Below are 23,391 nucleotides of genomic sequence, written 5' to 3' on the forward strand. Positions count from 1 at the left end.
CTACATGAGCCTCTTATATAGAATAACTTATTTTACTTGGATGATTTAAAAGTGATTACTTTGTACATGCCCTTGAAAGAACTGCTACAGAGACAAATATTTAAACATTTTCTTAAACTGCAGACCCTAGAAAGGCAGCTTTCCTGTAGAAAAGGAAAGGGCAGGAATCCATGTCCATTCTGTGATTCTTAACATATGGTCTAGGCAGCAGAGCAGTTTCTTTCTCCCTGTGTCTCTTTCTGCCAGGCTTCTTGCTTACACAGAACCTTTTGTTATCTGGCACTTTTAGCACTTTTTATTGCTGTCAAGTTCAGCTGAAATTAAGTAAAATATTCCAAAGAGAAAAGTGATGTACCAAGAGATGCATATTAACTAACTAACAAGGCAAAAAACATATCCAACTACTCTCTTACACTCTTTCATGCTTGTGCCTGAGGTCTGCTATCAGTTAAGGTTATGTATTGAGTATTAAAATACACCCCGATTCAGATTTTCAGGTTAGGAATGTGTATACACTCCTTGCCCACTTGAGATGTATGTGTTAAAATTAGAACCCAACTCTGAAAATACAGTCTCATTTCTAAGATGGTATATCAGACCTGCATCAAATAATTGCGTTCTACATAGCTGAAATAGTAGTTTAGAAAAAGATGGGGTTTTCCCCCAAAACATGCAAGAAATGAGGGTAGTAATTATGAACAACTTATTCATTCTGAATGTTGTGCTGATGGACATAAAGTGAAACAAAGATTAGAATAAATGGGAGAATTAATTTGATTTTTTTCCATATTATTAAGAGCGTGCCTTCACTGAACCAAATTTAAGATTGAATTATTCTGTTTGATTGATATACATTGGTACTGCTTCTCTTTCAGATGAAGTGGATTACAGCAATTTTGGGACCAACACGCTATCGAGGAAGAAGAAGGCTTTGGTGACGCTCCGCAATGACAACCTCCGACGACGTCCTCACATTAACATTAGCATGCCTCATGATTTTAGACCAGTGTCTTCCATAATTGATGTGGACATTCTTCCTGAAACACACAGGAGAGTGAGGCTGTATCGACACGGGTGTGAGAAACCCTTAGGATTTTACATTCGCGATGGCACCAGCGTAAGAGTTACTCCTCATGGACTGGAAAAAGTGCCCGGCATCTTCATCTCTCGTATGGTTCCTGGTGGCTTAGCAGAGAGCACAGGCTTGCTGGCTGTGAATGATGAAGTCCTGGAAGTTAATGGCATTGAAGTAGCAGGAAAGACTCTTGACCAAGTCACAGACATGATGATTGCCAACAGCCATAATCTTATTATCACAGTCAAGCCAGCAAATCAGAGGAACAATATTATTCGGAGCAGTAGGATGTCTGGTAGCTCTGGCCAGTCCACAGACAGCACTGCGAGTCACCACAGCTTGCCTACATCCCATGTGCTGCAGAACTTCCACCCTGATGAAATGGAGAGTGATGAAGAGGCTGACATTGTCATTGAGGGTGGTCTGGAGCCACAGCACATTCCTAAACTACACAGCCTTACTTCCAGCAGCCTCTCTCGAATCAATGGCAGCAGCCTTAGCCACAGACTTCAAAGGGACCTGGTGCTCAACAGCAACTCTGGCCGAGAAAGCAATGGCAGCATCCACAAATTACTCAGTTCCTTAAAAACTGATCCCCGACACAGTTTGGTTATCCCCAGAGGAGGTATTGAGGAGGATGGAACAGTCATTACACTTTAGTAGCAACTTCTGCAATTCTCTTTCCAGTCTTAAGTGCCAATTGGACAATTGACTCATGCAACATGTTGTGCACAAAACAGGGAGCTGATATTCTCATAGACCTCATAGGTGCAGAAAATTGTTGCTTTCTAGGAAACGTGGCATCTGGAGATAGACATAAAACTGTCATGTACTGCAAAATTTGTGGGGAGAAAGCCAGAGTGCAAAATGTGGTTCATATCCCACTCCTCAAGTGAGAACACAAATTTGTTTTGGTTGGTATAAATCTAAGCAGTCTTACAAGCTACCCATGGCAATGCTACATACTTGGGTTGGAATGCATGGGTGGATGTATTTATATGTGTGTGTATATGAACTAGATTTTAATAGTAAGAGACATGTCTGTTTGAAGTGGAACCTGGTTTTCTTCTAATACTGGCTTAAAGAGAGCGCTTCTTAACAGCCATCCCATCTTCTGCTGTTAAACGCAGCCCTTCCACTAACTTGTTTATACCATGTTTTCAGCTTTATGTCTAATCCAGACGAGCTCTATTTAAAAGTAGCTATTTCCTACTCTGGCGGTAACAACGTTCGGGAGATGCTGCAAATACATTTTCCAAAGGAAACTATAGATTCTATATATATATATATATATAAAAATAAGTGTTTTTAGAGGCCCAAGGCGGCCGTGTGGAGGATGTAGCCGTGACTGCTGGGGCACGGTCGCCACCTGCGGGCCAGCGCTGGGAACGCGGGGAGGCACCGACACAGCGGGGTCAGCGCCGCTGTGTGGTGGTGTATTGTGTTCCGATATTTATTAGATAATACCTCTTGGGTTTTTTCCCCCATCATCTCTGTTTTTGTCTTTTTTTAAATCATGGTTCATGTGAATTTTTAGAGATGCAACCGAGAAGGCAGCAGAAGTGGAAGAGTGCGCTAGGACAGTCCCCTTTGCCTCAGAGCTGACACAATCCTTTGCACCTTTGGGGCCGCCTAAATCCACAAGGTCTTTCCTTACAAAAGATTGGCTGATTGCCGTACAGAGTGGGAGGGGGGTGCTGACTGACTCTCAAACCTAACTTTGGAATACTTCTGTTATTTTTGGACTCCTCTAGTAATAAAGCTTAACGTCTACCCAGGATTTCTAGAAACTTAAAATATAGTGGATGTTTGCGATGGTCAGACACCTTTACTGGGTGCTGGCTGTTGGGTGACCACTGACTGTTGAGTCACTACCCGTCTGCTTCTGAAAATGCCATGAGTGTAAGAAAGTGGTCTAATCCAAAATATTTTGTTATATCTCGATCGGTGTAAGAAACAAAATATAAATGTTTTATGATGTATTTTTCTATTTTTAGCTTGTGTCATTTGCTCTTTGTTTTTAACTTTGTAGTACATTAAAGCTTTTTTTATATGGTGGAATAGACATTTCTTAAATATTGTATGGATATGCAAATACAGAAGTCTTGGTTTGAAGAAATTACATTCTGTTTTGGAATCTGTAATGGCTGGAAAAAGGATGTGTGGACTAATTAATTGTTGCTAATTCAGAATACCTGTGGAACAACCAGTCTTCTGCTCATTGGTAAATATCTTTGGGACATTGAACTTAGTTTATATCTTTTAGATTTGCTTTAAAAGTTTATTTTAAAATTCTTTCACTTACTCTAATTAAACTTTTTCTAGGTATCACAGCAGCTATAGAGCTGTACTTATTTTTACCGGCACAATAAGAATAGAACATTGATCCTGTTCGTCTTAAAACTGTGTTTGTACTTTACCAAAGGTTTTCATTTTTTAAAAAAATCTGATTATTGGTGCAGTTAAAAAAAATAGCTGGATATGCTTCAGTCAATCAGACTATCTTATCAGGAAAAATTTATTACACCTTAAATAAGACTACTTTTATGAATAAGTGATTTGTCTGGCTGAAGTTACTCATTTTTCCTTATTTAACTGATGAAAATGTGACCTGTCTGCAATAAAATGTGCACTGTCTTACTTCTACGCTATATTCTTTTGCTGTGCTCAAGCGTTTATGTGGAAGTATCTCCGGTCCCTGTGAAAACAAGGTATCCGGGTTGGATGGCTCTTCAACTATGTAACCATTTTAGTAATGATTTTCTCTGGACCAGTACAGACTTTGATCCCGCTGCTTGATCGCAGTGATACTGAGTTTCTTTCCATAAGGGTTTGGGGTTGGTTTTTGTTTGTTTGTTTGTTTTTTGTTTGTTTGGGTTTTTCCCCAGTCCTGCTTTAATAAAGGGTACTGTAACACTGATTTACTTGGGAAACAAATAGTTCATTACCCCCTCACAGCAGGGGCCGGCTGCAAACCTCAGGGCTTTGAGGGGCAATTCTGGCTCCTCAGAAAAAGCGCAGGATCCCTCTGGCTTAGTGATCTGCTGCTGCGCTGCGCTCCTTTGCCTGGAGCCTTCTGGATGTCACTGTCCAAAGAAACCGTGCGGTACAATCTGTACAAACTCTTTCACCTCATTCATCGCAGGAGATAGGAAGCGTAACTTGAGTTTCACACGCAGGTACCCCAGATGAATTACAAACTGAGAACCAGCCGAGTGTTGATGTGTCAGCTTTAGACCCAGCACTTTGTGAAGTAACTTTTAAGGCTTGCAAACATTTTGTGCAGCGTTTTGGGGTGGGGAGGGGCAAAAGCAGCTTCTCTTTGAATGCCCCGAGCTGATGCCTGAATCCCTATTACACCAATTATCCTCTCACAGTGTGCTTCCTTCCCAGCTCGGGCCGGTATCAGAGGACTCTGCATGGAAACGCGGCCGAGTTGTTCGGGCTTCACACACCGGGACCCCTTCGGCTGTGAGATTAAATTGCCCAAGCGGGCTGTAAAGGTGGGCGACTGAGGGAGAACAGAGGCGCGCCAGCGCTCCTTAAAGGGCAAGTCCTCCATAAACGCTCCCGGAGAGGGAGCCGCGTTTCTGTCCCAGCGCTTCCGAGAGGCGGCGGGGCTTGAGCTTCCAACAGCCAGGCTCGACTGCGTGCCGGGACACCGGCGATCCGTGAATTCAGTCCCGGAGCGGCCGCTTCCCGTCTCCCGGGGCGCGGAGGCCGGGCTTTGGGAGGCGGCTCCGCCCGCCGGGAGCGCGGCTGCGCCGGCCCGCCCCCGTCATGTGAGCGGCGGCGGCGGCGGCGCATCCCGGCGGGAGCGGGCGGTGGGATGGCGGCGGCGGCCGGAGCGGGAGAGGGGGCTGCAGCCGAGCTGCCGGGCGCCTTCCCCGGCGCGGACAGCGGGAACGTGTCCCAGAGCCACAGCAGCGCCTCCGGCCTCGGGGAGCCGGAGGACGAGGACGCCTCGGAGGCGTCGCTGAGCGCCACCGCCGCCGCCTACTCCGCGTACCTGCTCGCCGACCGCAGCCTCTTCAGCGAGCAGGTGGGCGAGGGGCCGGGCCGCCTCGGGGAGGGGGGGTCCTGCCGAGCTCCCCGGGGACAGGGAGCAGCGGCGGGCCCGGCGGCGGGAAGGGGTATCCTGGGAGCGCAGCCCTCTGGAGCTGGGCACGCTCCCGCTGTGGCGCCGTGCAGGACAGCGCGTACCGCTGTGCCGAGTCCCCCCTGTGCTCAGCAAAGCCAAGGAGGGCAAAGCTGCGGGGTTTCTGTGAGACTGGTTTTAATCTGGACGATGTCTGTACTCGGTGGTCTTTTATTTCTGAGAATCTGGTTGGCTTTTTTTTTTTTCCCCTCGTGTTTTCAAGTACCTTTGAAGGATTTCTGTTTTGCAGATAGAAAGCTTAGACAAGAGTCTAGAAGACTTACTGACCAGAGTGGACGAATTCGTGGGAATGCTGGACATGGTATGTGTAACTTGCATGTAGTTGTGTTTTTAATTAGTGCTTGTGTAAGGAAGACACGGAGAGGAAGAAGCCTTTGGTCTAGGCAGGTTCAGTATGAAAACACATTTGGTAATTAGACAACTCGTGGATGAAAACTCCTAAATTCCATGTCAGAGTAAAATATGGCCATACAGCTTTATAGTTGTACAATCATAGGATTGTTTAGGTTGTAAAAGACCTCTAAGATCAAGGCCAACACATTTTTTAAATACCTCCAGGGATGGTGACTCCAGCAACCACTTCCCTGGGCAGCCTGTAAAAATTTTTTCCTAGCTGCATATATACATAGTTGTATTTCTATACGTATTCATGTACATACAGAGAATCCAACTCTGAATGGTGAAATGACAGATGTTTAAAAGAGCAGTATGATATTCTGCTTCTCCTTTAAAATACATAAAGGTATGCTCTGTGGTTTTTATAATCAAAGTATTTAATCAGAGTTGCCAAACCTCCAAAACTAGAGGGGGACCCTCTTATCAGAAAGGCAGCTTTGTTTTCAGTTTCGCATTGGCTTAGATGGGGGAACTGAATGAAAAGTTCCTATAAGCTGACATTGGTATACAGGCTGTCTTTTTAAGCACAGCACACGTTCTCCTGCGCAACTCTAAGGGAAAACTTCATCCTAGGATTTTTTTATTTCAATACCAGTAAACCAAGACTTTGTGTCCTGACTTTTTTAACACACCTGAGGAAAAGTACAGGTAGTAAAATTCAAGTAAAAATTTTAGTTTAATCTGTATAATTCTTTAGTATGTCTTGGAAAATGTTCCATCTCAGTTCTGAGGAGACTGTAGTAACCTACTTTTAATGTAATTATAAAGGTAAATATTAGCCTATGCAAAATAAATTTTCTTCCAAATTACTTCAAAACAATACAAAAAAGATAGTGTATTGGTTTTAATCTAGTATTTCTGTACTAATTTTAATCTGGTATTTTTAAACTCTGAATTTTAGTCTGTTGATTGGAGCACAGTTTTATTTTCCAGAATGAAATCTATTAAACACTTTGTTTTATTAATTTATTTTTGTATTATTTCTTTGAATTGTCTTTAGATTCGAAGTGATTCCTCTCAAGTTGTCAATGAAAGTATACCTCAAATTTACACAAAAGCTATAGAAATGAGGCAGATATATAGGAAGATTGACAAACTAGAGGTATGTATTTGATATCTTCTAGATGCATTCTGTTTCCTAACAGAAGGGGGGAAGAAGCAATGATGTGCCATATTTGTGTGTATGTTCATATATGCATGTGGAGTGGGCTCAGGCCAGTTTTGTTCTCCGTGTCCAGTCTGGGTTCAATACTTCAGGGTGAATAATGAGAACACAATTTATGAATAATTTCTGGACACTGTAAGCGTTCTAAACATTTTTGGATTTTTTTTTAACATATTTAAAAAAAAACAATTAAAAAAAATTTCGTTTATTGACTGCTCAAAGCAAGGCAATTTTTATAGCTCTTTCAAAGTTACTGTCCTCAGAGACAAATAGAATGAGAGGTCTATTGATTTCTGATAAAGGTTCAAAATTGTGATACAGATACTTGGTGCTTTCTTTTAGTAGTAGAAAGTCTATAATCTAAGAAGTCCAAATTAGTTACTTGACAGGCAGATAGGAAGACTGATTGATTTATTAGATTTAACCTGGTTTTCAGCCTTTTAAGTGTCTCAAGTAATTTTTAGCAATAAAATGGACTTGTAAGTGGAAGGAAAATAGAGCACGAAGTTCTTGACTCCTCATTTAAGTAATGGATCTTTCACCACTGTTGTGCAGTACATAATCCTGCTTTATTTTGTTAATGAAAAAGTCATATTCCTGTTGGTTTTCTTTCACACTAGGCTTTTGTGAAAATGATTGGAAATAGCGTAGCTGGACTGGAAGAACGGGTCATAAAGGCAGAAACAGACCTTGGAGCTTTTCCCAGCACATTCAAGAAAATCTTGCACACAATCAGCATACCATCCTTCCTTAATGTAAGTAAACTTTAGTTACCATGTGACCAGCTTATTTACTTTACTTACTGAAGTAGATTATTAAATTAATAGTAAGTTTGTTACACATGCATCTGAATTTAACTGTAAAACTTTTATACACTTCATTAGGATTTTTACAAAGTTTTCAGGCTTAATTAAAAGAAAAAAACACAACCAAACTTACAAATCACAATTCCTTGCAAGAATTTGTGTAACTTTGCAAAACAAGGCTGAGACACAAAGAAATGAACGTGATGGGCACAAACAAACACATAATACACAAGCCTTTATACTGAAGCACCCCGATCTCTGATGATGTGCAAAGCGAGTAGGAAGAGCCTGTACGGGCAAGACTGTTAAAGGATAATTAGTTAATTTCTCATCTCATTCCTTCATTTTCCTTGGTGTTTAAATTTAGAGTGCTGCCATTTTTTTCTTTAAAAAAAAAAAAACAACCAACACAAAGCTGCTATTTATAGGCCAGTTACAAAAACAAACTACATAAGTGGCCTTCAAGAATATTCAACAGTATTTTCTTTCCCCCCCCCCAAGCAGTTATCAACCAAGGAAATATAATCTTCAATTCAAAAGTTTGGTAGTTCTAAGAAAGTGCCTTCTTTTTCAGTGTTGCATGGGAACACTTTGTCAGCTTAGTTGTTTTTTCACAATTAATAAGGTGGAAGCTCTTTGAAGTGTCAGCAAACTGAACCTGGCATGTCCAGTGGTTTCTTAGTTTGAGTATGGATAGCAACAAAATAACACTCAGAACTTATTGACATTAATTGATTAGCTAAAAGGCAGGTTACTGTTCCTCAGTGCTACTGGATATTGCATAGTAAAATACTTACCTTGACTAGTAAACACAAGCATATCTGAATGAAAATACCTGTAGAGATTTCTCTTGATAGTTTGGAAAAGAAGGCTCTTCTCATGTCATGATTTTCCTTGTAGCTGTAGTTCGTATTCTCCAGCTGCAGTTTTAATTTAGGCAAGGTCCCCCCTCTCTCTTTACATTTAAATGTATCTGTTTCTTTATAAAAAAAATACTTTTTATTTCTCAAGCTGTGTGTTTGTAATCTCACTTTCAGATTTTGCCCAAAGTTCTTCCCCTGTGAATACCAGTCAGTGTAAAGTACAGTACTATAAGACTTCTAGTATCACTAAGGATGTAGACTCTCAACAGGTAAAAATGTTTGCTAAGCAGCTGCAAAAATAACTGATCATAAATGTGTGCTTAGGCAACTGTGGGTGCTGTGCCTGCCTATGAATTTCCTCACTGGATTGAAATTATCCCCTTCTTGCACATAGGCAAATATAGCACCTCTTAAATCAGTGTCATGGGTTGCAGAAGACCTGTGACCTTAGTTTCCCTTTCTTGCAAGGTATTTTCTCATAGGACAGTACAGTATAGGAAATTATTTTAAAAATCAGAACTTTGATTTCAAAGGTTGCTTTTACATTTGGCAAAATTTGTGATGTAGAGAACACTGATTATATCTACTCTTTATAGATCAGGTCCTTGTTTATATTTTTTTATTTCATCGCAACTTGAATCCCAAAACAAATTTAGAAATTAATATTATTGTAAAGTTAACAACATATAATTTAATAAACAAGCAATTTTGTATATAACAGGAGCTTATGTACTTATCATATGGAGTACAAGTACACAGCTCAACTGAATATTCCACTTTGCTGTTTTGTAGGTATGCTTACTTTTATCCTCATCTTGGTATTGCAAAAGCATTCCAAACTCCAAGTATGCTAATAATATTTGGTATGCTTTTAACTTTATTATTGATGGAGACTCTAATAAATCCTAATTTCAAGCATTCTATTGAAGGCCATTTACTGAAAACATACACTGGGCCTGTGTTGTGTTGCAGCATTATTTACATGCAGCAAGACTGACACAGTAATCAGTAGTGGTCCTTGTCTCTTTCAATGAGCCATTTGGTATAGCAAAACAATGTACAGTGAATATTTAAAAGAAACATGTACACTTTTCCTGAAAAACAGTGTAGTAGCTCTTTTCCAGTCCACTACCAGATTATTTTTTACAGTATGTCATATGAAGAAGCTCAGCAGGAGCAGCAACCTTCTTGACAGCAACATCTGCTAGGTGTGTTTCCATATGAAGACTTTTTTAACCAACTAAATAAGAACACAGGCCTAGGGTTAACTCAGAAGAAGCGGCTGCAGAGAACTCCAAGGTTGGAGCAGAAAAGGTAAAGGTATATGGCTTTGAGAGGATGAAGGTTACAATGACTATACCATCAGCTGGATGGTACAGTTTGACTCCTGCAACACTGACGTACCATCAGTACACCTTCTAAGACCGAGTCTGTTTAGGTGCTGGAATGGCAAACATCAAAACCTGCATTTCTTCAATAACATTAAGAATATGCTAGACTCATCTGAGCTATGGTTAAGAATTCACTTGATAAAGGAGATACACATTTTAGCTCTGTAGGCTTTGTTTTAAAATGCTTTTTTTAAAAGGCAAAAAATTAACCTATCTGATTTTCAGAAATCGTCTTCCTCGCGACAACAACAGACGCTCTATGAACCTCCAGTCCTCTTCAAGACTGAAGACTATTTTCCGTGTCTCAATGAAGCACCTTATTGATGATTTTTTGCTTTGGGATTGATATGAATCAGCCAGAATAGAGACAGCCAAGTGAACAAAAGAAATGCTAACCTCAAAACAGCTGCATTTCTGAGCACTATTGATGACATATTGCCATTCTGATTCTCATTGTCTTCCTTCAGGCAGTATTTCCAGGTAATCTTTGTTTGTGTTCATTATTTCAAAAATCTTCCTAAAACACCATATAAATTTTCAGATTATTTTGGGGAGGGAATTTAAGAATACTTTGCCATTTAATTTTTTTTTTAATAGGGAAATAATAGGAAACATACTTTTATATATAAATCTTTTAACACGTAAATGTTCGTGCTGCTGCAAGTGTAAATAGCTATACTACAAGGATGGTTGTTATTTTGGGGTTTTTTCCTAATGTAATAATGGAGGTGGAAGAAAAACTATGCATAAAACCATCTACTCCAAGGTTTGAAGCCTGGTCCCTGCAGTTTGTACAGAGAAATGCACCACATTGGGGTGTACTATTTGCAAGGGGAGGAAGGGATAGATCAGCAAGGACACAACTGGATGAACATGATCTAGTCCCAGGTCACAAAGCAAACATCCTGCTCCCGCTGACGATCCTCAGGTCACAGTGACTCAAGCCTCTAATTAGAGCACCATTGAATTGTTTGATGTATAACCAGGTGGATGTGAGATAGATACATCTGTATCTATAGATACATATAAGACGAACATGCTGAAAAGCTGAGGCAGGGCTGTCCCTGACTGAGCCTCAATCAGGCACCTCACCAGACTGTTTTCTTTTCCCTCACAACTCTCCATGTGGTTACTGGGACTTGCTGATTGCAATTTATGTTGTCAATAAACTAATAGCTATCTAACCCCTGTTGTGGTCTTGCATTTCACCGGACAGTATTGAATAGGCCCATTCTTTCTGAGAACATTTTTGCATGCGGCCTCCTATAATACCTAGCAGGTGTTGATCGTAAATTGTCACTAGAAATACCCAAAATTCAGATTTTGGAGGAATAAGGAATGCTTTAGGGAAACAATGTGTCTGCACAGAAAAGAGTATGGATTTGCAGAGCAAGGATTATATATTAATAGATAAGGCTTTGAAAACCTTATGTTCTTGTCTCCAAACAGCAGAAGGGACTGGGTTCTAAGCAGTATCTGAAACAACATTTAGTAAAAATGAAAACAAAGATCATGAAGTCAGAATTAGTAGGCTCCAAAAGCAGTCCTGATGTAAAACTTATCTGAGTTTTAACACAGAGTCTAAAAAATAATTGTATATAAACATGCAGAAAGGAACAGACATGACTTTGAAGAAGGGCTCCCCTTCCACCTCCCATACTCCTCACTTTCATCAATAATTCACTATTCAGACATTTCACTGCAGCAAGAATTGCATTTCTAAAAGGTGTGGTACCGTTCAGTTAATGCATAAATAATGCTTGAAGGTTTATCCCTCAGTGAAATGAAATTAAATACCTCTAACTTGGTGTAGCAACATAAGGCTACAGTCAAATACTCCTAAGCACACTAACTAAAAAAAGGTAATTTTAGAACAGCTTTCTAATTAAATGAATCAACTGCTCAAATATAAACTTTGTGCTCTGCTAAGGTGAGCCAAAATCCAGTTGCTTTTAAACAGAAAATATTTTAAATATTAAAATAATAAAGTTTTCAGCAAGTTTATACAGCTGAGTATTTGTCATACTTTGTTCATATTAATGAAAGAAAAAAATCATATGAAGTAGGAGTTTATGTTAAATAGCTGTATGGAAAAAAAAGGCTATATCTTCAAAGCACACCACAAACAAAAATCATGCAGTTCCTGTAATTAGTGTAGTTCTATGTTGGAAATGGTCCAAAATATTTTTTATTACTGAAGATAATGGACAGTACATGAAAGATTCATTAAGAAAATGCTATAGAACTACAGACAATAAATAAATTGTGGCTTTTTTAAATGTGTGATACAGAATAGCAAAGTCATGGTTCATCTGTGTACTGCAGTCTAGAAAAGTACCACCTTGGCTGTCTCCTTATTCATGGTCAGTCTCACCAAGCAGGAATAGCACAAAAAACGTCCCAAGTGTTCACACTCGGTAAAGAAAGAGTGTGAATATTCCTTTATTCTATCTGCAGTTGTTACCTTATATTAGTGTAAAACCAGTAATAACTATATTGTGAATTAGGATCAATATTTACTGTTTCTGCCAGCTGTAAATAAAATCTAAATCTCAAAATCCACTGATACCAATATTCTTAGACCCAGAAATCCTTCACTGTGTCTTTCGTTGCACGTTTGTTTTTCTCCTTTTGCTTGAGTTCCAAGATGCAAGCCAGGAACTGCAGGGCTTTGTTACCTGTTTTTAACATGAAGTGCTCTTCAGCTTGAATTGATGTAAAGCAGGACATGATTACCATGCTGAGCTGCTAAAGGTTGGTTATCAAGCATATGAAATGAGCTAATGTTTAATATCAAATTATTAAAATCAACACAAATCTTACTTTTCTTCTATGACATGAAGCAAACATTTTAAAGCAGTCCTAGCAGAACTAATGGTAAAAGTTTTTATATTCTTGGAGTCACACACATTTTAGGCTAATGTTAATTAACATTAGCCTAATGCTAATTTAAACTAATGCTGCAGCTTCCTAAAAGATACACGCATCGTTTACTGTACGATGTATGTGAACGTGTAACAGAAGTTCTGTTTGCAAGCTGTGCAAGTTGGACTGAATGTCTGAGGTCTGTGTTTTTCGTAGCTCCTCGACAAAAATCAGTGTCATCTGTTCTTATTTAAATATTTAGTTATATGATAAACTATGGCTGAATTAAGCACATAAAGATTGATATTTGTATTTAATTATTTTTGGACCGGCGTATTTTGTTCCACTTGAGCAGTGCTGCAGTAAAACGCAAAGAAATTACAGATGAATGCACATTATGGAAACTAAAAGAAACAGGTTTGATTATTTATCTGACAAAAAAATAAAATAAATTGTTTAAAGATGCACTAGATTACATTGGCATCAAAACCTGTGGCATTTCATTACATCTGCTGACAATAACCATCAAGGTTAAGGAGTTTTACCTCCACTACTAAGAAATCAGTAGCAAACTGAATTTGGACTCTGTCTGCACAGGAACTGTTTCCAGATACTAAGCTGATAAGCTGGGGAGAGTGACCCTGAGTGAAAGACCTTCCAGAATGAGAAAGAAGAGCAAGATACCGTGCGTCTTTATCTATGAAAAGAACTGTATATTTGAAGTTGGTAAATATTTGAAGATTCCCTTAGAAAAAAGAAAAAAAGAGGAAAACATTTTTTAAGTGATAACATTTTTAAACTCCCTCAGTTTTCAAAGAAAAGAAAAGAAACCTAGTCTTGGACCAGCTACCAAGAAAATCCCATGTACCTAGGCTGAAGCCATGCCTTGAAAAGCCAAAATCCTTTTCAGATACATCTATGGTCAAAGAGGACCATAGTGGGGGTCAGTAATCTTTCTAGCCACTGCAGCTAAATCCTTCAGGTACCTGGAGTTTTCAAAGGCTGGGATTCACATCCCTGCAGGAGCTGTGCTGCTGTGGCAGAGCAGAGGCCTTGTCCACGCAGCTGCTTTTGTTGATTCTACTTTAAGCCGGTGGGTGGTAGTACAGCCTAAAGGTGGTAGTACAGCTGATCAGCTCCAGCTGATCTCAGGGTTTTTGGGAATTTTCTTCACCTTTTGCTTGGGGTTATCTACTCGCAAACTCTTTCAATGCTGGTTATTTTTATGATTTTGAAAACAGTGTAAGTAGTATGGAAATGGTACATGATGATCAGAGTTTTGGAAGTACTAAGTAACAAGCAAAGTGAAAAAAAAGGGAGCAGAAGATACTGCTCCTGGGCAGTACAAAACAACACTGGGGAGAGAAAATGCAGTCACCTGTAGATACAGAGTGTGAAAAAGAAAAATTGAAATAATGCCTTCAGAATTATAGCAGGCAAAAGGAGGAAAACAGAAATATCCTGTCTAAAATCCACCTGGATGACTCAAAATGACATTTAATTTTTGTCAATTTTAATATTGGCTGTACATTATTTGATGGGCTATTAAAGTAATAACACATGAAAATTGCATAAGCAGTCATAAAATACGATGTTTTCAGTCAAATGTGCTATCTATACAGGATCTTGAATAGTCTTTAAAAAAGTATAATGAAAATACAGGTGTCTAAATGTGCTGACTAAGAAAAGGAATGGAATGTTAGCAAGGATTTCATTAGAGGGTTCTGAGTGAAAAGACAAAGGAATGGAATTCATGGGGTTGGAAAAAGCACTCACTGAGGGAAGAAGGATAAGTATCCAATTTGATTTATCGTCTCCCATGGTTCAGAAGCTGAAGGTTCCTTGAGAATAGCTTAATGCCTACTTTATTGAAAAATAAATTAATTGCCATCTGTTCCTTACAGGTGATACCATCAGGAGTTTCTTTACAAGCAAGAGATCTAGAAAGCAACCTTAAAGGAAAAGCAAAAGCAGAAACTTCCGCAATCCTAGAACTTTAAAACCAAGGGATGACACTAAATATGACAGGAGTATCTGAAATGTTTCTCTGAATGTGAGTGAATCTAAAAGGTTTGCAGAGAACTGTGGGATGGCAGAAAAGCTGGTTCTGATTGATTCATACAAAAAAAAAAAAGAAAAAAAAAAAAGAATGGTAAGAACCTTATTCAGGAATGGAAGAGGCAGAAAATAGCATAGGCAGGAGATAAGCCAGGACATATTCTAAGGCATAAACTTGCAGTGACAGACCTGTGAACAGATGAGGGCAAGATCCCTGAACTGGAAGATATAAATGAAGAAGATCCACAACATACATGACATACACATGATATTGTTATATTGTTATTTATTCACAGTGTAGGAGTTTTTTTTTTTTGCTCCCGGGTACAGTTGTAGGAGGGGCTTTAGTTGTGCTAGAACTGTGGACCAGTTCTAGTGTATGTCTCACTGTGTTGCTGTTATTGCCTCTTGTTACTGCCTCTCTCATGAAAGCAGTAGGACTTGCAGGTAGAATTAGCCAGATCATTGTACTCTTCTGGCTAAAAATCAGTCCTACCAAGCCAAACAATCCAATCCAGCCCCAGCATTGATGTCCTGGCACAAGAGTGAGGGGTGACACATCTCTACTTCCAGCCATCCCCCCGAGAGGGCAAGCAAAGCACTTTCCCTGGCAGTGTCTCCCCGTGTACAGGCTGGGAGATGCCTACTGTGAAATTAGCATCTGTTTCCCTCATGTTTCTTTGATTAGCTCTTTCCTCTATAAGGGATGGTTTTGCAATTTGTTTGGAAGCATGGAGGGAAAGAAGAACAAAAAAAACTTTGGGCATTGGGAATAGCCTTTTGGTTGTCATTACAGAGATGTCTGTGCCTGCTTGGATGCTTGCTTCCAGCAATGTTTTATCAACTCAAATACAACAGTTCAACTGCAAGTGATAAGCAGTGCCCTTATTCTTGGTGTCAGAGGTTGCTGGGAATTTTTTGAAAGTGCCTGTAGCATCTAAAATCCAGTATATTATTAAGGGAAAAGATATTTGAGGGGGAAAATACTGAACAGTATAATTGAACAAAAATTGTGTTTTCTTTCTGGATTTATTAGCTTGACTTTTCCTGGATTTAATTGTGTTTCTGTAGTCGAAGGAAGGAAAACACAAAGCCGTAATGCCAGAGAAATCTTGCCTAAGGAAAATCAACTGTGATGTTGTTAGCTAACGAGGTAGATGAGCAGTGCTATTGCAAACTCATTGCATGTACCAGTGAGATAAGTCCATTCTGACAAGTAAGTTAGATGAAATTATGAGAAGGACACAGAATCAACAATAGAAAGAGGTCAGCAAAAGCAGGGTTGTATGAGATGCCAGTGCCTGTCTCGAATAGCATTCTGGCTCTCATTAGCTTGCACCATGGAACTGCCTCTGTAAAGTGGGTGCAAAATGGGTTCTTTTGGGATTGGATATAGCCAAAGACTTGCTCAGGAATTTAGCTGACATGCTACAGCTGCTGTTGGGTATTCATTCCGTGCTGCTGGCCACGTGCTACATTTAGGTCAAGATGAACCTCTGTGAAACATTTAGCTTGAACATCAGGTTTCTCCTTACAAATCTGCCTGAACTACTGTGCTGAACTACTTGCTAGGACAGGCATAGCCCCAGGGTGAACCCCAGCACTCTGCAGGAGTACAAAGACTGAACCAAAGTTCTGTGATGAATGCAGATGGGATGGTGCTGGTGTTTATATCTGAGGGCTTGAATGGGTCACTAATATGGATATTGCAGGGATTGTGAGAAGGCTGATGTAAGTGTCAGGTGGGAAAGCTACTGGAGAGGAGATGATGGGGAAGTGACATGGAGGGATAGACACAGACCTTTTAACTGCAGTGAGTTCAGTTCAGTTCAGGGCCACAAAGGCAACTAAGGCACTTAAACATTTCCTATGAGGAACATTTGAGAGAACTAGGACTGTTCAGCCTGGAAGAGAGAAGACTCAGGGGCAAACTCATCAGCATGTGTAAATACCTGGGAGGAAGGGAGGGAGTGAGGGGAGAAGGACACAGACATTTTTCAGCAGTACTTGCTGGTAGGACAAGAGGCAATGTGGACAAAAATAAAATCTCCTTGCCAAAGCATCTTCTCTGTTGCATCCCACATCAGTATTTTTGAACTATGTTCCCACCAGCTTCTTTTAATATCCTCTAATTCTCTTATTGGAGGGCACAATCAACAGTTATGAGCCATCTGTGTTGTTCATCCTCTTGTAGTAATGTCTGTAATTTCCTTTTCCATGATCTCTTCCCTTGGCTGAAGAATCATAGAATGGCCTGGGTTTGAAGTGACTGAAGTTTTGAAGCCCTGTTTTGTGTATGAAGCTTCTATGACCTTGTTGCCTTTCTCTGATCCTTTACCTCTTCTGATGTATTCTATTTGAAGTCAGAAAACTAGGACTACCCATATAAGTTAATGCACAAGCAAATCAGAGGTTTAAACAGTCCTGCAATCTGCCTTCTCCTTGTCTCTTTTCTAATTATTCCCCAATATCAGATCTTCTTTCTTGTCTTCTTCTGAATATTTGAACTGCTGATTTCCAGGACCTACCAGAACCGTGTGATCTCGTTCATGAGTAACTGCTCAAATTTAATTTCTGACTCATAAAGTGGTTCATATACAGGGATATTTTAATGTAATGGCTAAATATGTGGCTGTTAAGCAGGAGGTGCTTCCAGCTAGTAGGATGAGGTTTTGCTAAAACGAAGGTTACTGCCTATGTGGATCTGATATAAAAATAGTAGATTGCAGGGTTATACACAGAAAGGCAAATACAGATGCTGTGGGAGTCAGCCTGTTTATGTGTGAGTATGCCACTACTGGAGGTCAACAGCTGACCTAGTTGTCTGACCCCTTTATGTATTTGTGCTCACCTGGGTTGTTGTTTAACTTTTCCTATCTTAGCTACAGAGCAGTGGTCCTGGAAAAATGGTGTTTAAACTCAACCTGAGGTGCTGTGCTGAAGCAGAGAGCCCATGAAGTGTCCTAACAGCATGCTCCAGATACTCCTTCAGCCCACTGCAGCCTTGGAGGAGAGAGGTATCATGTTGAGGAACTGACAGAAGCTCTCTTCCTTTTCAGTGTTCCCAGATCCTTTTTTTGTGCCAGAAGTCCTTTCAGGATACACTCTCCTCTCCCCTCTTTCCCTTAACTCCTCTGTACCCAGAGGCTGAGTTTCCTCTTGCTTTCTCCATGGCAGGGATGCAGGGGAAGCACTCTGAGCATTTGCACAGGTGGAGAGTGACATTTCCTATGGAGGCTCCTGCTTCAAGCTAGTTGAGAGCAACCATGCTGAGGGTTTTCCTGTGATTCTTTTCTGAAGCCAGAATCCCAGTAGTCTGACCCATGTTGAGGAGCATCCAAAGTCTGAAATGGGCACTTCATTGCCCTGCTCTGGTGAGATTTGTGTCTTTGCACTCTCAGACATTTAGATGAGCCTGAAGAATATAATCTGGGGAGGGTACTAGGCCTCTTGAGAGAAGGGTAATGCCTGTTCAACACTCCTTTGGACAGCAGTATTCCCACATTTTGTCCCCCAAACTTTTGCTTGGAATCCAGCCTTTAGGACTGTTGTTTGTTCCAACCCCTCTACCTGCTCCCCTCCAATGGCAGAGGGTTCGAATGGTTGGAACTAGATGGTCTTTAAGGTCCTTTCCAACCCAAAGCATTCTGTAATTCTATCATGATGATTAATCACGCGCTACTTTTATCTTGCAATGTGTGGGAAGAAGTTGAAGTCAATGACTATTCTGCAGTGACAGTCTCCTGTTTTCTCTGTAAAGCTTTTGTGGATGTGGTCAGCTGATAACAGTACAGTCCTGAGAAATGAGGTATAGCCTTGCTTTTGTACTCTTGCTCTTTTCAGCTCAGTTCTTTTCATTTTCTTCAGCATTACAGTCATGCTAGAAAGCAGTATGCTGCCTTACAAGAAAAATTAACATCTCCAACTCTGTTAAAGTTGAATTTTTGTGATCCACTACCCAACCTGGATTACTTCAGAGGTTAAACAGCAATACCAATTTGGGTCCCACAAGCAAAGCCTGGCAAAACTGGAACAGGTTGAATATTCTCAAATATTCTACCATCATTTTTTGTCCTTTTACAGTTTTAAAAATATGCAGTTTTCTGTTGATTGAAACAGCTTTGTGAATAGTTTTATGGTTCATTTATGGTTCTTGTCATTATATATGATGTGTGATATATTTATAGTCATATGAATACTGTTGGACCTTGGGGTCACTTGTTAAAGAGTGTCTGGGAAAAACAGATTTGTTACATTTAGAATTGCTGACAAACCTTTTGTCTGAGTGGTTAGACTTGTGGAGAAACTGCTTAGAGTTGTATTTAGAAGAAGGCTGTGAGGGATACACACCTCCTTGGCTGGGCTTATGTGTGACAGTGTTATCGTAGGTCTGTCCCAGTCTGTGCAGTCACCTAATTGTACCTGATAGATACCAATTGATGGAATGAATTAATGATTCAAAACATTAATGATGACAGGCATTTGCATTGACTGGACCCACCAGAGCATGCACATGTGAAAAGGTTCATCTCAAGCCTTCTTAAATGTGTCTAAACCTGCCTGCAACCAGTTGGGGATCTGCATAGGCAGGAGCTGGCTGGCTGTTCCTTCGTCACTTGCAGTCTTGCTGGAACAGAAATCTGCAGACTGAAACCCATGATGGTGCTGGGACCCTCACAATAGGCACGCTGCTGCAGAGCCCCGCTTAGGTGGGTTCCCTTGCCAGATGGAGGGGAATACTCAGCTGTGTGCATGCAGACCTCTGAGAAGACAACAGGTGACCTGGGATCTGCCTGGGGTTTTTTACTCCATCAAAAAGACATCTGTCTAGTCCTGAGTTTCCACAGATGTAGCCATATACGAATGGCTGGTGGAAGGTCCTGGAGGAATATCGAAGGCTGTCAGCACATGGCTGTGAAGACTAAGCTGTGTGAGACAGCAGGCAGCAGCAGCATAATCCTAGCTGGGCCCAGAAATCCACACTGCCACTTCCACCACACTGGCCTTGCCAGGTTCACATGCCCTGGGGCAATCTGTGGGGCACCACAGGAGTGCCTGTGGCTACCCAGGACCAGTCACAGTGTGAACAGCATGTTCTCACAGGGCAGGCTGGGGTACAGAAAAGAGAAACTGAGGTGCAGAAAGCTTCCAGGAGAGAGAGGAAAGCAAAGCAGGGGAAGGATGTGGGTTTACATCTGGTGGCACCAGAGGAGGTTATGAGACAGTGTGCATTATGGTTAGTCACATCGAGGTAAAGAGAAGCGGCTGAGGTGAGTGGGTAAAATGGATTTGCTTTGTTGAGAAAAAAGGGAAGATACAGTAGAAAGAGGAATGTTTTGTTATCCAAATGCCACATAGTCAGTTTGACACCAAAATTTTAGCCACAAATTTTCAGGATGCAGATGACATAGCTTTATTGCAGCTGAATTATTACTAACTCCCTGATTGTAATGATTCAAGCACTTCCTTTCAAATTACATTTTTCCTTCTCATGTGCTCTATATAACCTATTTCCAGAAAAAATATTTATCACACCAGTCTTTACTAGTTAAGTGTTACTTTTTCTAGCCAGCTGTTTTTGTTCTGCTTTCCTTTTAGCAGGAAGATTAAACAATTAAAAATTAGTCAGTCTATGTTGTACTTTTTTTTTGCATCTTCTCCAGAAACATTTAGTAGGTGCTGCTATAGGAGGCAGAATGCTGGACTCATCTGACTGTCCATGGCTTTTCTGTAATATAGTTTCCAGTGGCCACCATTGGATAATACCAATGTCATCCTAGTAATTTCTCTGTGTAAAGGAATCATGCAGTAATTAAACAAACATGCATTTGGAGGTGCTTTGATACATCATAAAGTAAATGGAAAATCCTGTTTGTTTCCGCTCAGATTGATTTGTTTGATACTCCCTGAAACTGGTAAAAGGATACTAATAATTTACAGTTTGTAAACATCACCAGAAGTGGCTTTTTTATTTAATCACTTTCATTATTTTCAAAGACTTGTTTGTGTTCTTAATTATTAGTGTACAGACCTCCTCCAAAATTTCCATCTGATAAGATCAGTAATATTCTTTAGCGTGGAAATTTCAGCAGGTGATGTTAAAATGCTAAAAAAGTCCAGCTCCTTCCTCCTTCTTTGCTTCTGTATGTCTCAACTTACATTGCTTTCCTGTCTTTGATGAGTCATTGCATTTACTTTGTACTGATACTTTTACATTTCAAGCCTGAGCAGTGATTTTGATTTCCTGGTTTTCTGATCAGAAAAAGCACCATTTTTTTCCCTGTAGGTAGCACTAGATTTTTGTCAAATCAGAGAAACCCTCTTTTCCAAGTTACGACTACACGGGGTGTTGTGGAAATGTTATGCAGGTGTATCTGCTTGCTTTTGAAGATGCTTGATGCTGTTTCCTAGTAGCAATCCAGGTCCTAAAGGTATGTTGCTTTATAGTTCAGCTGAAAATTATAAAGGCCTAAAACATAAACAGTATAAAATATAACAATCAACTTTGAAAATAGAAACGAGCATTTCAAATACCGGAAACTCCCAACTATGCAAATATAAATTCCTTCTTCTCCTTGTCGTGACCAAAGGGTGGCAGTGGCTATTGCTGAGCATTGATGTATGACCTAGGAGTAGTGCAACCCAGTATTTCAAGTTTAGCAGAGCATTTTTAGAGACTGGGGTTCACAGACTAGCCTACAGTTTGTTCACTCCTGCAAGCAAATAGAACACCAGCTTTCACCTTGATAGGGCTCTGACAGTACAAGCTACAGCTCTCCACCCTGCGTCTCAGCCACCTACTGCTACTTGCAGCAAAGGGAGTGGGAGGGGATGTCCTTCTGCATCTTCTCTGACCTTTCTCCTGCTCTGCTGCCTGCCTTGCTACCAGCAAAGGTAAACATCAGGCAGCTGTGAAGACGAGTGTGTTCTCACGCCCTGCAGTTTCCTTCTCTGTGGGCTGCCCCCTTAGTTCTTAGTGATCCCATCAGCTGTTAGTGACACCCCCTCAGCCTCTGTTTCAGCCCTGCCAGTGAAACAACCTCAGGAGGAGCAGTGTGTTGGTGAAGGGATATTGTCTTTCACCACCTGCTGCTGCTACTTGTTTAAAAAAAGCCACAAAACCCTACATCTTTTTATTTCTGAGGTGGTTTTTTAACTTTGTTCATCATGGCACTCACCTCAAGAGGTGGGATAAAGGATAATTAAAACCTGCTGAGCCAGCAGACTTGGCACAAAACCAAGTAGAACCTCGAAATTTTGAAAGGAGTTGTAAAAAATTGGGAAGCATTAACCTCGGATGATTTTCCGTGATGATGAAAAGATGAAAGCTGGAAACACGTAACTGAATTATCGTTTGGAGATATGCAGCACTTCTGAAGTTAAATCAAAGTATCCTGTTCACTGTAGTTGAAGTAGTTAATATTTGCCAGATTAGCTTGAGGCATTTCGATGTAATATGAAGATAACAGTGGCACAGTGCTTACACAGACAAAGTGAGGCATACACACATCCAACTCTTTTTACAGAAACACACCCTCAGCACAGCTCCTCTTTAACCTGCAAAATTTTATTTTACTAATACCTTCTACAGATTATGTTGCAACAGTGCAGGAAGTGATTCATTTTAGACATAAAAACGTAGTTATACTTCAAAGTGCTTTATCACTTTCCTGTTCTAACCTAACGTACAGTAACTCAATAAAACTTCAGCAGCATTTGTGTGTATGAATTAGCCTCGTGGGCTATGCCCACTGTGGCTGCGGAATTATTTGTCAGCAGAATTTCCTTGCACAGCCTACTCTTATCAGAGGACAGCCACAATTACTAAGCTAAACTGGTATGTGAAAACATATGGTGTTTTGGAGCTGCTTGGTTACTGTGGAGGATAAATAGCTGCTGACCCTAAACAAGATCTTTTTATGAAAAAAAAAAAAAAGAAAAAAAGAAAAAAAAAAGAGCAGTGTCCCCTGTGCCTTATAAGGCATGGGCAGGCTTATTGCAGCGCTGAAGGAGGGGCGGTAGCGGGTTCACGCTGCTGAGTTTTCTCCGGCAGCAGTCGCAGGCGCCTGAAGAAGTTGAGCTGAAATTGCAAACGCTTCGTCCCGGCACTTAACGGCGAAACTCGGTCAAGAGAGGAGGCAGCAGGTGAAATTAAAAAAAAAAAAAAATCGCCACTTGATCATGGGAAAATCAGGTGAGCAGGGGAAAATCGTGCAGTTGGCTGTGTTTTCATACAGTGTCCGTGCCTGGTTTTGTGCTCAGAAAGCATTGCTAAAGCGTTAGTGGGTTTCCTCGGAGAAAGCTGCTTTCGTTTGTGCATGGTACAGCCTGGGAGGAGCTTTCTCTCTGAGAAGGAGTTAGATTAAACAAAAACCAAGAAAAAGGACACCCCCCTCTCCACAGTCTGCACAGTGTAGAGGTAGCTGTATTTTATATACAGTTTATATTTTGTAACTTAAGTTTTGTGCTTTGCTGTGTAAAATAATTATAAGCCCTATAGCTTTAAAAGTACTTCATGTCTAGCTGTCTGACATAACTTACCAGCCTTGTAGATGGGCAGCAGGATGCTTTGAGAGGGGGGAAGCTTTTTGTCACCCTTCTTTTGGAAGGATT

General features: G+C 40.5%; 3 protein-coding genes across 4 annotated transcripts in view; all 3 read left to right on the top strand.

The window, feature by feature from the left end:
- The window catches only part of PARD6G (par-6 family cell polarity regulator gamma), a 66,574-nt gene extending 62,717 nt beyond the window's left edge, over positions 1 to 3,857 (top strand). Inside the window, exon 3 of the mRNA XM_050325855.1 lies at positions 876 to 3,857. Within this exon, the coding sequence (XP_050181812.1) occupies positions 876 to 1,735 (860 nt within the window). The 3' untranslated portion in view covers positions 1,736 to 3,857. The remainder of the gene's footprint in view (positions 1 to 875) is intronic.
- Positions 3,858 to 4,880: 1,023 nt separating this feature from the next.
- On the top strand, positions 4,881 to 11,039 carry BLOC1S4 (biogenesis of lysosomal organelles complex 1 subunit 4). Its single transcript, XM_050311203.1, has 5 exons — positions 4,881 to 5,117; positions 5,464 to 5,535; positions 6,631 to 6,732; positions 7,416 to 7,550; positions 10,081 to 11,039. The coding sequence occupies exons 1-5, from the start codon at positions 4,905 to 4,907 to the stop codon at positions 10,177 to 10,179; spliced, it is 621 nt and encodes a 206-aa protein (XP_050167160.1). The 5' UTR covers positions 4,881 to 4,904; the 3' UTR covers positions 10,180 to 11,039.
- Positions 11,040 to 12,930: 1,891 nt separating this feature from the next.
- The window catches only part of GLIPR2 (GLI pathogenesis related 2), a 34,465-nt gene continuing 24,004 nt past the window's right edge, over positions 12,931 to 23,391 (top strand). The window contains exon 1 of one of the 2 annotated variants that reach the window (XM_050311217.1): positions 12,931 to 17,795. In XM_050311217.1, the coding sequence (XP_050167174.1) occupies positions 17,732 to 17,795 (64 nt within the window). In that variant the 5' untranslated portion in view covers positions 12,931 to 17,731. Of the gene's footprint in view, positions 22,973 to 23,391 lie in introns of both variants that reach the window. The other variant, XM_050311235.1, reaches the window with a different exon arrangement.

The sequence above is a fragment of the Myiozetetes cayanensis genome, unplaced genomic scaffold (genome assembly GCF_022539395.1).
Source record: "Myiozetetes cayanensis isolate MyiCay16 unplaced genomic scaffold, myiCay2020 scf1, whole genome shotgun sequence".
NCBI lineage: Eukaryota > Metazoa > Chordata > Aves > Passeriformes > Tyrannidae > Myiozetetes > Myiozetetes cayanensis.